At 41.5% G+C, this 15,745-nt stretch overlaps 1 protein-coding gene and 1 pseudogene across 2 annotated transcripts; both read right to left on the bottom strand.

Annotated features, from left to right (window-relative positions):
• Positions 1 to 3,443: 3,443 nt before the first annotated feature.
• On the bottom strand, positions 3,444 to 3,590 carry LOC115143828 (U2 spliceosomal RNA; annotated as a pseudogene).
• Positions 3,591 to 3,780: 190 nt separating this feature from the next.
• LOC115142750 (ubiquitin-conjugating enzyme E2 R2-like) lies at positions 3,781 to 13,189 on the bottom strand. 2 transcript variants are annotated; one of them, XM_029682429.2, is made up of 6 exons: positions 12,550 to 13,188; positions 11,979 to 12,168; positions 5,564 to 5,650; positions 5,381 to 5,478; positions 4,408 to 4,542; positions 3,781 to 4,282 (listed from the first exon to the last, which is right to left on the bottom strand). In XM_029682429.2, the coding sequence occupies exons 2-6, from the start codon at positions 12,153 to 12,155 to the stop codon at positions 3,991 to 3,993; spliced, it is 789 nt and encodes a 262-aa protein (XP_029538289.1). In that variant the 5' UTR covers positions 12,156 to 12,168; positions 12,550 to 13,188; the 3' UTR covers positions 3,781 to 3,990. The 2 variants fall into 2 exon arrangements, with proteins under 2 accessions (XP_029538289.1, XP_064857700.1); XM_065001628.1 differs by having other exon boundaries at positions 11,979 to 13,189.
• Positions 13,190 to 15,745: the final 2,556 nt, after the last annotated feature.

Genomic DNA, 15,745 nt, shown 5'->3' with positions numbered 1-15,745 from the left:
TTGTATTTCACAGGAGGTGCACCAGTTAAGTCTCAGGCCAGCCAGGGTATCATTCAGCCGGTGGCTCATTTCATGCTTGCGAAATCAGATGAAGGTACGTACTTTTGACAATAATTAATCTTGATTCATATTTAAATGATCAGGTCTTTACATCCATTGGGGACATGTGCACTCCTGTGGTAAATGTATTTGAGAAGAGCCAAGAGCAGTGAGCCAGTTCTCGACACTGCAAAAGGACATGGTTGATATCACCTTAAATTAATTTTCAGTTAAACTGTGTCCTTTGAAAGTTGGACAAAAAGTTGGGAGTTTAAACTTACTTAATTGTCCTACACTTTCCCTCTTCAAGCTTAATTTCCATAATTGCATAGCCCAATGGTTCATACCATTTTAATTAGGAATTTTATTAAAAAGGGCAGGAGAATTGTGTTGCACAGTTGTGGTAAATTCAGTGAGAAACTGGGGCAGTGTTTGGATACTTTCAAGATGAGGATACAATCTCATGTCAGATCAGTGTTTTAGTATGTAGTGTAACCCCGGTTTTCACCTACACAATCGTGATGATTCAGTAATGGTTCAAGGAAAGACTCATTTGAAAACTACTCAAACAGGGCCCAGTGTCTTTACAACGGTTACTACCTGCTTTGAAAAACAATTTGTCATTCCCAGTTTTTCCATGTCAAAGTACAGCGGCTGATGCTTTCTAGGAAACAAATGTCATCATTCACAACAGATAATAAATGAACATTTGAAGACATTTCAGACAATCCTGTCCATTCAACATTTTATAATATACATGTTATAGGTGACATATGCATCCTCAACACAAAAGGTAGAGAAAATGAAATTAAAAAGGAGGACTGCATTGTCCACATCACTGGCTGTGACAGTTGATTTTTGTCCAAATGAGACCATTTTCAGCCTCAGAGGGAAAATCTCCTTTAAAAAAATAATAAAATAAAAATCACCACACACACACTTACCCACACAATACATGAGAAAAATTGTCCACTGCTCTCCACCTTTGCAACACTGAGTCTGGCAGCTTAGCATGTGGTCCTTCTAGTCGAGTGTCATTTCAACCAGGTAAACACTGTTCCAACAGTCTCCTACTAGTTAATACACACAAGGCAGAATGCCAGATAGCATGAGACAGTACCCCCGGCTGCATCTCAGGACTCTTCAATGGCTTCCTTCCCTCTTCTCATTGCCCTCTTTATTACCACAGATCTGAAAGAACATGGCAGGTTGGGGGGAAAAAAGCAATATGGTGGAAATGCATCCACTCCTTTCACCGATCAGTGATCATGAAGAAAAGGGGGTGAAGAGAGGAAGTCATTTTAGAGTATTGAGACATGGCTCACCCAGGTCATTGACATCACATCCCTGAACAGCCAGTGGCTGAGGAGAAGAACAATCCATGTGATCCATCGGTCAACTCATTTTTGACTTGACGCCAGCCCCAGTTCAACAGAGCAAGGTAGGAGGAAAGTTCTCATTTTGATTCTGTTAGTCTTCCTCAGACTGAATAGTCAAGTCTCTCCCGCTTACAAACAGAAAATGAATACTCCACACCTATCTATAACTGATTGATTGTAGTGTCACTGGAAGCGGTGATGAAACGTAATCTCCTTGGCATACAATCCAGGCCAGCACATCCATGTGAGTGAAAGGTGTAACGGGTCCTGTGTTCCTTTAAACAGGTAATGGTAAAACACACACGCACCCATATGAAAACTGCAGCCTAATGAGCACAGTTGATGGGTTGGCCTGACTGACTTTGCCCCACTTACACAACTTCAACATTACTACTTAGGGCCTATGCTGTTCTTTAGCCAAAGTATTTGCAGCAGAGTTTCAAGAAACATCCTTTTTCACACACAAAATGCAATGGTGCCCATGTAGCTCTGAATCACCAATGTGGCATGTGCTCAAGTCATAGCTGATAAATGTTGAGGACAACTAAATGTGCTCTTTTAGCTATATGTGCTAACTAACAAACAATGGCTAATGCCTCTTGGCATGTGTAAATAGTTGATTAAAATACAGAATCCCACTCATTTAACTTCACTTTCCATTTTGACCACCTAACTGGCTTGCTAACTAGAATTCCAGGAGTTTGCGCCAATTCCAAGAAAGCATATCAAGCATGTATGATGAGAAGCCTTTTCTGGTGTAGTTTTGTGAAGCATGGCCAATGGAAGAGGGCAACACACAGAAATGGGTGGCGATGAGAAAAAAAACTAAAAAACACACTGAATCCAGAGGAGGCTTGTGGGAGAAGCTATAGAGGACGGGCTCTATAGCTTTTCCAAACACATCAAATATATGGAAGCCACATGTTTGAATCTGGTCCATTTATCCCATTGCAGCAATAACAATGAGCCCATCCTCCTATAGCTCCTCCCACCAACCTACTCTGACTAACTCACAAAGAGGTTGGAAGGGAAAAAGGTAGGAGACATGGGGACCGATGGTGTTGGAGATCTGAAGTTCCCTCTAAAAACACCCCCCTGCAAAAAATACACCCTTTAAAACAATACCAAGCTCAAGCTGAGGAGCAGTTTGAGTGTGAGCTCTCTCCAGGGATGTAGTAGTAAAGAAATAAGGTGGGTAAACGCTGAATGAATGAATGATGCGGACGCTAACAACGCTAATTTAGCGTAATAGGCGCAGGAACACTTTTCATAACATATAGTTGCGTAGACGGTGTTAAGGTGCGTTTGTCCTCCACTACATCCCTGGTTTTCTCCCAGTGAGAGTCTATGGAGGCCCTGAGGTTTGGAGGCAGGGACAGGATGGATAGAGAGGGAGGGAGGGAGGGCGGGAGAGGAGAATGAACTCCTTTGGTTCCATGTCCGAGACAGCACTTCCTCCTAGTGCCATATACAGGGTCGTACTCATTAGGGAACACCGTAGCAAACTGTTTTGCAACAGAAAACAAAAACAAGTGGTAGTCCTTCCCCGTTTGTCTGTTTTCTGCCGTTTGGTTCCTAAAGAACACACCCCAGCTCTGGAGAGGTCAGAGGTGAAAGGAGGTGTGGGGTGAAAGTGGAGTCAGTCAGGGCAGTTTGTCTGTAGATTTGGGTGTTTGTCAAACAGACATAACGACTGAGGCTGGCTGGCTGACAACGAGGGTGAGACAAGCCAGAGACGGAAAGAGGGGCACATTGACTGAGCAACACAGCCTGCCAGGCTAACAAAAATACCAAATTTCAGCCATCCAGACAGAAAGCCAACCAGCTTACACTTGAATATGAAAGACTACCAGGGTGTGAAGGGGCCAAGAGGTGTCTGGGTTCTGAGAATTTGGTTAGAAAATTAAAGACTTAAGCCCGGAACATACTTAAAGCAAATGCGTCTAGTGACATGATAAAACGCAGACAGTTGAACAGAAACAATAGCAACCGCAGTAGCACACATTCCATTCAGCTGCATCTTTTTGTGTGTGCTCCGTTCCCAGATGCACTGCAATACTGGGTCGTCACATGGAGCAAGCACCTTTTCCGACTCCTTGTTCATAAATTCCATTTGGATATTAAACTGGTATGAACAGATACTACACTTGATCCTCTCCAAAAAGCAGATATCTGCACATCTCGCAACAAAACAAACTCCTGTGGGCTCGGCTGTTTGTTTGTGTTCATCATCAACTGTCTGCTTTCTATCAATCCATCAGACGAGGGAGGCATGCTTTGACTATGTGACCAAAACCATGCGGTCAAGTCAAATATCAAAAGGACAAATTAAGAAATTTGTCACTGCTCTCATAAAGACAAATTATATTTGGAGATATTTTTGTTTTATTTTGCGGTCGACCACGCCTTTATTTGGAATCCACTAATTTGTCCAGTTATTAATTTACTATCAATGTACCAGATGTACAAGTATTTGTTTTAGGTGATGATCCAGGCTTAACAGGATCAGGAGGGAGCTAGGATCGGATGTGGCAGGGAGTGGGGCGTCAATTTGGGGCGTTCATCATCATCATCAAGAGTCCTCGTTTCCAGAATCCTCCTGGTCGTCGTCATAGCAGCCAGTAGTGACCCCTCCTTCTCCTCCACTGGTCCCCTCTGCCTCTCCTCCTGACTCCATGTCGCTCTCCTCGTCTTCATCTTCCTCTTCCTCCTCCTCCATATCATCGTCATAGAGGTCATCGTAGAGCAGGTCTGAGCTGCTGTCTTGGGAGGGAACCCGAGTCTGAACGCAGTACTCAGCCAGCGTAGTGGGAACCTTGACACCGTCGCGCTCCGCCTCTGCCACCGTGGACACCACCTGCTTCCTGTTGGGGGCGGGGTTGGGGAGAGAAACATCGCAAAGGGTTCACTCACTGTGACTGTGTGTGTCAACTTTGTTGTGAAAAAGGTAAATCAAATGGTTGGGTTAGTGTGCATGTGTCCTTCCTACCTGATAATTTCAGCGTATTCTTTGTCCTTGCCCTTGCTGTCCCTCCACTTGCGGAACATAACGGAGGCATCCACGTTGGCCGGTGAAAATGTGTTGGGCTCGTTCAGCAGAGAGATCACACTCAACAAGATGGTCCTGTACACACACGTTACTAATTTGACTTTATGTCCTCTAAAACATTACCTGAATATTTCATTTACAATGGGTCCTTTACCTTAGTTTCTAAGTAATGTGGCTTTACTTGATTTCCTTGAATGATTGAGTTATTTGCACTGACTTCCTCTGTGACAGCAATGTTACCTCACCATTTCACCCATGTGGCTCCATTAGATGCTACTTCCTCTCTGGATGTTTGGTTAAACACACACTCAGCACTTTCAACCTGCCCCGGGGGTTGAGAAAGTGTCTCGCCGACTGGCATGCATTATCCTTTTGGCACTTTGACTGTTAGGGACTGTCTACTCCCGAGCACTGCCCTTTAAACCTTTGACACCCCCAATTGAGGCATTATGATGACATTCCATATTGTCTTTTGGTCTCCCCCAAAGATCTGGAAGGTTGTGATGTCAATGGCTTTTTCTGCATGTGTAGTCCTCTGTCATTTGTTTCAACGTATAGTCTAAAAGTTGATTGTCTTTTCATTTACATTTTTTTGGGCTCAAAATAGGTAAACATGTGAAGTGCGATAGACCTGACCTAGGTCAAGTACAAATGGGAAATCATTAGAAATACAGGTGTGCAATGTTTGCCCTTTTGGAACTACTCGCTTGATTCCACCATTTCATCAAGCTATATCAAGTGCATCTTGAGTAACAAAGTGTTTGAGCTTTGTGGTTGAGCCAAAGTGTACTCATTAGGCAGCAAATAAAATTCTTCTTAAAAGCTTATTTTTGTTTTCCGTAGCGAAACACTTAAATGTTTTCAATTGCATGCCATAATTAAAGAACACAAGGTTTGTAGCGGGTTGAGGTACCTGATGTTCTGGGTGGGGTTCCACCTCTCTGAGGGTAGCTCCCCGCTCTGGGGGTCATCAACGGGAGGGTGGAGGATGGAGATGCACACGTCGCCGTTCTGTTGGAACACAAAAAAGTCCAATTCTGGATGGAGAAAACTCTTGAAATATGTTAAGATTCATATACTTTGGGAATACACTTACCTCGTAGATGTTAGGATGCCACATCTTGGTGAGAAAACGGAAGGTCGGAGGGGAGTAGGGGTAGTCGATGGGGAACTTGATGTGAGACTGATAGAGACAACAGAAATGACCATCAGCTTCAGACATATTTAATTCCATTTATTAAAGCCAAATAACCCTTAAAATTAGTTGGATACAATTCAGAGAGCATGAGAATGATCCCCTAGTTTGTCATGTTAGTGTGTATGAGCTATTGGGGGCCAAGTGTGTGTCCGTATGTATGAGCAAGCATGGAGGTCTGTGAGAACATTGTGTCCAGCAGCGCTAGCCCTTTCGGGAGAGGCACTGCTCTGCTTCACATCAGATAGTATTATCACCGTTTCAAAACATGCCCTGTGCAGACATGATAAGCTCGTTGTGAGTTTTACTTGATACACTTCACTGCTTCCCTTTTGGATCAGGTCCCTGGAAAAGTTATTAAAAGATTTTTGTTGTAGCTTTTGTCCATTAAAATTACATCAAATTGATCAGAAATACTGTGTAGACATTGTTAATGTTGTGAATGACTATTGTAGCGGTAAACGGCTGCTTTTTCTATTGATAACTACATAGGACCACTATCAACAACCATCACTCCTGGGTTCCAATGGCACGTTGTGTTAGCTAATCCAAGTTTATCATTTTATAAGGTCAATTGATCATTAGAAAACCCTTTAGCAATTATGTTAGTACAGCTGAAAACTGTTGTTCTAATTAAAGAAGCAATAAAACTCTCCTTTAGACTAGTGAGTATCTGGAGCATCAGCATTTGTGGGTTTGATTACAGGCTCAAAATAGCCAGAAACAAAGGCCTGTCTTCTGAAACTCGTCAGTCTATTCTTGTTCTGAGAAATGAAGGTTTTTCCATGCAAGAAATTGGCAAGAAACTGAAGATCTCGTACAATGCTGTATACTAAACTTGGATTAGCTAACACAGCATGCCATTGGAACACAGGATTGATTGATGGTTGCTGATAATGGGCCTCTGATAGGCATACAATAAAAATAAAAAGTTCAAAAATCTACCGTTTCCATCTGTAATAGTCACTTACAACATTAACAATGTCTACTGTATTTCTGATCAATTTGATGTTATTTTAAAAATTGAGAATTTGCTTCTTTAAAAAACAAAAAGGTCATTTCTAAATGACCCCAAACTTTTGAATGGTAGTGTATACAGATACGTTGAATGAGTTTATCAGGAAGAGCATTGGAGATGTTGTACCCACTGTGACTATTAAAACCTACCCCAACCAGAAACCGTGGATAGATGGGAGCATTCATGCCAAACTGAAAGCGCGGACCACCGCAATTAACCAAGGCAAGAAGACTAGGAATATGGAAGAATACAAACAGTGTAGTTATTCCCTCCTCAAAGCAATCAAGCCGGCTAAACGTCAGTATAGGGATAAAGCTCAGTCACAGTTCAGCAGCTCAGACAAGACGTATGTGGTAGGTTTGCGGACCGCTATCAAGGACCTGTGGGCTCTTCTTCTCCATGCCCGACGTGAGTAAGACATTTAAGAGTGTTAAACCTTGCAAGGCTGCCAGCCCAGATGGTATCCCTAGCAGTGTCCTCAGAGCATGCGCAGACCAGCTGGCTTGTGTGTTCACAGAGCTATTCAATCTCTCCCTATCCCAGTCTGCTGTCCCCACATGTTTCAAGATGGCCACCATTGTCCCTGTACATAAGAAAGCAAAGGTAACTGAACTAAATGACAATCAACATGAAGTGCTTTGAGACTAGTCAAGGATCTTTCTTACCATCCCAATAGATCCACAGACGATACAATCACCACCACACTGCCCTGTCCCATCTGGACAAGAAGCATACCTATGTAAGAATGCTGTTCATTGACTATAGCTCTGCATTCAACACCATAGTACCCTCCAAACTCATCATCAAGCTCGAGGCCCTGAGTCTGAACCCCGACCTGTGCAACTGGGTCCTGAACTTCCTGACGGGTCACCCTCAGTGGGTGAAGGTAGGAAACCACATCTTCGCTGATCCTCAAGAATGAAATGGGGCCCCGCAAGGGTGCGTGCTCAGCCCCCTCCTGTACTCCCTGTTCACCCATGACTGAGTGGCAAAGCACGCCTCCAACTCAATCAAGTTTGCAGACGACACAACAGTAGTAAGCATGATTATCAACAACAATGAGAGAAGGGGAGGTCTCGGAGTGTGGTGCCAGGAAAATAACGTCTCACTCAAAGTCAACAAAACTAAAAGGAGATGATCGTGGACTTCAGGAAACAGCAGAGGGAGCACCCCCCTATCCACGTCGATGGGACCGCAGTGGAAAAGGTGGAAAACTTCCTTGGCGTTCACATCACTGACAAACTGAAATGGTCCACCCACACAGACAGTGTAGTGAAGAAGGCGCAATAGCGCCTCTTCAACCTCAGGAGGCTAACGAAATTAGGCTTAAAACCACCACAAACTTTTATAGATGCACAATTGAGAGCATCCTGCCGGGCTGTATCACCGCCTGGTATGGCAACTGCACAGCTCACAACTGCAAAGCTCTCCAGAGGGTGGTGCGGTCTGCCCAATGCATTACTGGGGCCAAACATCCCCCTCCTGGACACCTACAGCACCAGATGTCACAGGAAGGCCAAAAAGATCAACCACCCGAGCCACTGCCCGTTCACCCTGCTATCATCCAGAAGGCGAGGTCAGTACAAGTGCATCAAAGCTAAGACCGAGAGACAGAAGCTAGTTTTCAATCTCAAGGCCATCAGACTGCTAAACAGCCATCACTAGCATGTCAGGGGCGGCTGCCTATAGACATATTAGGAATCACTGGCCACTTTAATAATTTCTCCGTATCTTGCATTACTCATCTCGAGTGTAAACTATACACTATTCTACAGTATCTTAGTCACTTTACCTGTTTAAATATTGCATCAGCCATCTCATATGTATATACTGTACTCTATATAAATGCCACTTTATAGTCCAATGCCGCTCTGACATACATACATATAAATATGTATGTGTGTGTGTGTGTGCGCATACAGTTGAAGTCGGAGGTTTACATACACTTTAGCAAAACACATTTAAACTCAGTTTTTCACAATTCCTGACATTGAATCAGAGTAAAAATTCCATGTTTTAGGTCAGTTAGGATCACCACTTTATTTTAAAAACGTGAAATGTCAGAATAGTTGAGAGAATGATTTCTTTCAGCTTTTATTTCTTTCATCACATTCCCAGTGGGTCAGAAGATTACATACACTCAATTAGTATGTGGTAGGATTGCCTTTAAATTGTTTAACTTGGGTTAAACGTTTTTGGGTAGCCTTTTTTTTTTTTTTACATTTATTTTACTAGGCAAGTCAGTTAAGAACAAATTCTTATTTTCAATGACGGCCTAGGAACAGTGGGTTAACTGCCTGTTCAGAGGCAGAACGACAGATTTGTACCTTGTCAGCTCGGAGATTCGAACTTGCAACCTTCCGGTTACTAGTCCAACGCTTCTACAAGCTTCCCACAATAAGCTGGGTGAATTTTGGCCCATTCCTCCGGACAGAGCTGGTGTAACTTAGTCAGGTTAGTAAGGCCTCCTTACTCGCACATGCTTTTTCAGTTCTGCCCACAAATTTTCTATAGGATTGAGGTCAGGGCTTTGTGATGGCCATTCCAATACCTTTAATTGTGATAGTGAATTATAAGTGAAATAATGTGTCTGTAAACAATTGTTGGAAAAATGATGTGTGTCATGCACAAAGTAGATGTCCTAACGGACTTCCCAAAACTATAGTTTGTTAACAAGAAATTTGTGGAGTGGTTGAAAATGAGTTTTAATGACTCCAACCTATGTGTATGCAAACTTAACTAATATATATATGCACATACATATACTTAATCCATTTTGTACTTAGATTTACGTGTTTTTTGGTGTATACGTTGTGAAACTGTTAGATATTACTTGTTAGATATTACTGCACTGGCGGAGCTAGAAGCACAAGCATTTTGCTACACCCGCAATAACATATGCTTAACACATGTATGTGACCAATACATTTTGATTTATATGGCCCCTATATTTTTTTTACTAAACAGAGCACTTTTAACACGTGCAAACAATAGACTTCATGTTATTTTGCTAACTAACACCTTTCATCTGTGGTGTTAGATAGCTATATTAGCTACTATACTAGCAAGCTGACTAGATAAACATGGTGCTAAGATCAGATAGGAGCTAATACCCAACATAGTTAGCTAATGTTAGCTGGTTATCATTTTGAACATGCAACCTTTTTGGCAACGAGCCATCTGACTTGCAGTGTAACATTAGCCATTTCCTGGTGCGTTGATCTGACCAGCCGCAATCATATCCGTAAATTGACAGTTAATAGTTGGATTAGATGATTGTCGTAACAGGGAAAGTAGTGTTTTAAAATACCAAAATAAAGGTTGACAATAGGTTTAGCTACCTAAGAATTTTCCTGCATGTTTATAGACCAATAAGCGTTAGATCAGCAAGCATGTGTGCATTCTCACTTCTCAAACTATGGGCAGATTAGAGTCATTTAGACAGAACGTGCATCGTCGTTTCATCTGTTTTCCAACCCTCGCTCTAATTGTTAGATATTATCCATATTTATGGCTTGGAAGCAAATGTCATCGCCATTGAGCTAGTTCTCATAGTAGCAATAAACAGTAACAAGTGATATGAGCAATGGAGAGAGCTGTGAGGGGATGTGAAAGAGAGCGTGGTTACAGCCTCGCTCTAGCCAATCGTAGCAATAGTTTCAAGTTACAACCTGCCTGTTTCATGACAGATAGTTGAACTAGCCAACTGAGTCGTTTCTAATTTTGTCCTGGCAGCTGAGTTGTTTAGAGATGTGTCCTGACAGCTGAAAAAAAAACATGTTTCCCCGATAACAGAAAATTAACAAAAATACTATCTGTGATCACAAATCATGACGTTATGTTGGACCAATTTCTATTGAATATATGTTATTTTATATTCTCAAACTAACAGCAGTGCCTATATGATGTCCATACATACAGGCACGTCATGCTGGAGTGGTGCTTCTACACAAATGTTGTTTGTCATCTGTAGCACCATAGACACCACTGGTGAGCCAAAACAAGCTCAGTAACTCAATGCATGCACACACTCCTATTAAATATGTATTAACCTATATTGTGAGTAAGACTATGCAATCTTAATTTACACAGTTTATCAAGAGATTTACCATTATAAAATATTAAATTATTACCATGCTGGTATGTAGTTAGATTGTTGTTGTTACCAAAGTTAAATGTATTGTTTGATTTTCAAATTGATTCATTAATGCATACATGGCTGTTTCTGGCAAATTGTCACCAAATTATTAACATTTTTATTATATTGAATATCAGTCTAAAATATCAGCCTCCTTGAGGCCCAAAAATCGGTAGAGACACAAAAATAATAATAAAATAAATCAAGATTGGTCGTTCTCTAATTGTAAACCGGTTTTCTGGTTGAGAAGACGTCATGCAACTAGATTAGTCACATGGCATCTTTGTTCCTCAGAAATACGTCACATTTTAGTTGTTAGGCTATCTGATAATACTGGTAGTTATTAGAACCGGGACGATACCAGTATCGCGATACTTGTTAGTATCGCGGCAAGGAAACAAATCACGAAGCGGATTTAACTTCTTTAGCAAAACAACCCTAATGCTGGAAACAAACATGTTGTCATCCAGAATCACATGAGTAATTATTTATTTTCCAAGCTTCGGCTTTCATTTTTGAAAAAAAATATTGCGACACTGGTATCATCACAGCCCTAGTAGTTATTTGGTCCGATAACCAGATAAATAGATATTTTGTGGTTGCTAGAAAAACATTTACAAAACTTCACTTTACAACCAGTATACAACCTGACAATGACATCACTCACAAAATATGTTATAATAATCATTGCACTGATGTCATTGCAACCAGTTTTGCCCACTTGGAAGAGTACATGCCATGGCCTGGATGTGGGCTCCCGCTCACCAGACTTTTATGCTAATGTGGTGTACTAGACACACTGAATAAGTCACTCAGGGGAAAGGAGAAGAGTCTCATCATGCCCTTCTCTTCCTCGCTCGCTCTATGCTTAGGTGCCATTTATATCCGTCCACAGCTAAAAATAGGAGTCTGGAGCATAACGATCAAACTGCAAGGGGGAAGGAGGCTGGTGAGGGAGGGGGTGAGTGGGAAAGAAAGGAAGCGAGAAACAGACAAAGCGAGCGAGATTGGAGGGAGAAACACCTGAAGACATACACAAACCTGCTACACCCTTAGGCAACAAAGCAGCTTGTTGTACATCCCACCCATGACCCACCCCCCTCCCTCCGCGGTTGGCTCACCACACATAAACCTGCTACACCCCTACACAGTAACCTCACCTTAAAATAGCCTCCCTCGTACAGTGTGTTGGGGGGGCCAAAGATGGCCACCTCCCAGTTGTAAAGGTCCGACTCCTCCACCAGGCCGATGCGGAAGCCCTCCACTGGCTGCTCCTGCAGGGACTTCAGCTCCATCATCAGGGCCTTCTGGGAACTGGGCGTCGAATGGTGGGCCATGGCTATCCCACTTCTGACACCAGGGGACATTTCAGAATTCATTTATTTCCTCCTTCTAAGTTTACTGTTTGACGTATAATGACAACCAAATCAACTAATAACTCGACCTTGTTGACTTACTGGCTACAAAAAAAAATACACAGGCCATACATGTATACGGTTGGCTCCTATACAACCTCAGAAGCAATATTAAACAATAGTTTAATTAGGCTATTAAGGAAGATTTGCATGCAGTTTGAGTACAGAGAAAGCAGTGACAAGGCTGGCAAATAGCGAATTCATGTCGGATTCAAAGTAGGACATGTTCTGTATCGTGTAGCAAAGCCTGGGGCTGACTGCAACGATTAGGCCTTTGACAACTCAAATGGATTCAAGCTAATTAAACATTAATTACCTATATCCACGCAGTGTTTGTACTCTCTTGTACTGTTTTCAATGGGATATAGCAAGCTATTTAGTTTGTAACTGGTGAAGCATACAGTCAAATCATGTCAAGTTTCATATTGACAGAAGTGTTCTATCTTGACAAGCTGGACAGGAACACATTGGGGGAAAAAAATTCTCTCCTCGCGTGGTATTTTTCTTCTTTGTGCCACTGCTGGCACTTGGCATGGGGATAAACAACAACGTTAGAAAATTATTTGAGACATTCTTGGGTCCAAAACTCTAGCGACGAATTGGTCTCGTTGATATTTCCCCCGTGTCCCCTGCTTAGCCCCCGTTCGGACAGTCGCTCAGTTGATTAATCCGCTGGCTGTTTGTTTGTCTGCTCTTTTCTGGCATCTCGAACTTCTCCCCACGTCAGCTCAAACCCCACCGAGTAACTAAGTCGATAAAAGGAACTGCCTTCCCCACAGCATTTCCTCCACCGCCACGTCGAGAGGTCTGTATTTTATCGAGCTAACTTTCGTGAAAAAGAAAGACAGTGAAAGCTTTGCACTTACGAAATACAGTGAATTTCATCGAATTATAGTCTCACCCTATCGATGCTTCCGGCTATCATTGCGCGTGTCTCCACGACGTACTTGCGTAGCTAGACTCACGTCCAACGTGCGCGGGCTTCTCAGAATGATGTGCACTTTGGCATGTTTTTAATGTATCGACAATAACATAATTTCATGTAATTAAAGCCTATAGTTTTTCCTCACGTATAATTTACAGATAGAGTTGATAGACAATGGATTTTCAATAGTGACCACAAAATATGGTGAATTGGCACCCAGATGATGGGTATAAAACCCTCAATGGTAATTAGTCTCTATACCCTAGTCTCGGGAAATCACAGACCTAGGGCAATTAATGTGTGAGGAAACCCTTCTTAATTTAGGCCCGCTTCCATACCGCCTGCCATGCACTGCACTACAAGTCACAGCAAGCACTGCCAACGGGCTGCACGTCAAACCACAGTGTATTTCCACACACATCATCCCAGACACACACCTTCACATGAGGAATCTTCTACAAGACTGAAAGTTTAAACGTGTTGTAGGCTAAAACATTTCCTTGCCAAGATTCGGTTCCAACGGGTTATTGCTGTAGCCTACAGAAAATGTAATCTTGGTTGTCAAATAGTTATAAGATAAAGGATTCACACATGGTTATAAATTACTATTAAAGTACAATAGGACAAACACGCTAGTATAAATGAGACAACAGTTAAGTCATCTACTTTATGAAATTACAGCCTGATGGCTTCCATTGGTGAATTCAACATAACTTGCGCTGCTTTCGTGTGTCTCGGATATTTATTTGTGTCTGTCTTTAATCCTCATGCTTATTGCTTGTATTTCTCATATTGCTTCATAAATTATTAATAGCCTACCCGAGAAGAGAATATTTCATCTAAAAGCTGAATTGCAGTATATACAGTACCAGTCAAAAGTTTGGACACACCCACTCATTACAGAGTTTTTCTTGATTTTTACTATTTTCTACATTGTAGAATAATAGTGAATAGATCAAAAATATGAACTAACACATATGGAATCATGTAGTAACCAAAAGTGTTAAACAAATAAAAAATATATTGTATATTTGAGATTCTTCAAAGTAGCCACAATTTCCCTTGATGGCAGCTTTGTACACTGTTAGCACACCTCCTGTAACGGCTGTTGGAAGGAGAGGACCAAGGTGCAGCGTGGTATGTGTCCATATTTATTTAATGAACACAGAAATAACTACAATAACAACGAGAACAACCGAAACAGTTCTGGCTGGTGCAGACACACAACAGAAAACAACTACCCACCCCCATAGTGGGAAAACAGGCTGCCTAAGTATGGTTCTCAATCAGAGACAATGATAGACCGCTGCCTCTGATTGGGAACCATACCAGGCCAAACACCTAGAAATACAAACATAGAACAAAACATAGAATAACCACCCACATCACACCTGACCAAACTAAAAATAGAAACATACAAAGCAATCTACAGTCAGGGCGTGACACCTCCAGGCTGTGTAAGGGCTATTTGACCAAGAAGGAGTGATGGAGTGCTGCATCAGATGACCTGGCCTCCACAATCTCCAGACCTCAACCCAATTGAGCTGGTTTGGGATGAGTTGGACCGCTGTCTGAGAGAATACCAAGAATGTGCAAAGCTGTCATCAAGGCAAAGGGTGGCTACTTTGAAGAATCTAAATGATAAAATATATTTTTATTTGTTTAGCACTTTTTTGGTTATTACATGATTCCATATGTGTTATTTCATAGTGTTGATGTCTTCACTATTATTCTACAATGTAGAAAATAATAAAAACAACGATAAACCCTTGAATGATTAGGTGTGTCCCAACTTTGACTGGTACTGTATATTGCACATTACTGTACATATAAAGAATAAACTATAATACATTTTATAAAACCCAATGGACAATATGCACTATTTAATTTGATTTTTTTTGTCAAATGAAAGAATATCAAGAAATATTGGCAGATTATTTTATTCTCTCACACACACACACACACACACACGAAACACAGCTGTCTATTTAGTTTATTGCGTTGAAGGAGGTGAGGTGTGGAGGTGTGTCTCTCTCTCGACAGTATAAGTAAGAGTTATTCCTCTGGGAAGCCATGCAGACAAAACCCTGATTGGAACTACATCCCAGTAAGTACCCTACTTCTAAATATTCCTTATTTTAACACTTTAATTTAAAAATAAACATGTTTTTTTAAAGAGACTTGTAAACGTGATTGATAGAGTTTAACAGATCGCACTTTGATTGAAGTGTTACAGTACTTTGAAGCTATTGGAGACTTTTCTAGGCGTGTAGATATTTCAACATGTCCAGGCGATAACAAGGCTTCACTGGAGCTCGGTTCCCAAGTTTGTAAATTATACCAACCACATAGCCGCAGGTAGTAGGGGTGCTGAGGGTGCTGCAGCACCCCCTGAAAAATCTGAAATATATATATATATATACAGTACCAGTCAAAAGTTTGGACACACCTACTCATTCCAGGGTTTTACTATTTTCTACATTGTAGAATAATAGTGAAGACATCCAATCTATGAAATAACACATATGGAATAATCCAAAATATATTTGGATTTGTTTAACTTTTTGGTGTGTTATGGGTTATTTCA

This window comes from Oncorhynchus nerka, linkage group LG15, assembly GCF_034236695.1.
Source record: "Oncorhynchus nerka isolate Pitt River linkage group LG15, Oner_Uvic_2.0, whole genome shotgun sequence".
Lineage (NCBI taxonomy): Eukaryota > Metazoa > Chordata > Actinopteri > Salmoniformes > Salmonidae > Oncorhynchus > Oncorhynchus nerka.
This window is presented reverse-complemented; position numbering and strand designations above follow the sequence as displayed.

Coding starts and splice junctions, on each gene's coding strand:
- LOC115142750 (XM_065001628.1), bottom strand. CDS start 12,197: ATGAATTCTGAAATGTCCCCTGGTGTCAGAAGTGGGATAGCCATGGCC. Junction 5,479..5,563: donor GGCATCCTAACATCTACGAG/GTAAGTGTATTC, acceptor GTGTTCCAACAG/AACGGCGACGTGTGCATCTC. Junction 4,543..5,380: donor AACCCCACCCAGAACATCAG/GTACCTCAACCC, acceptor GTGTGTGTACAG/GACCATCTTGTTGAGTGTGA.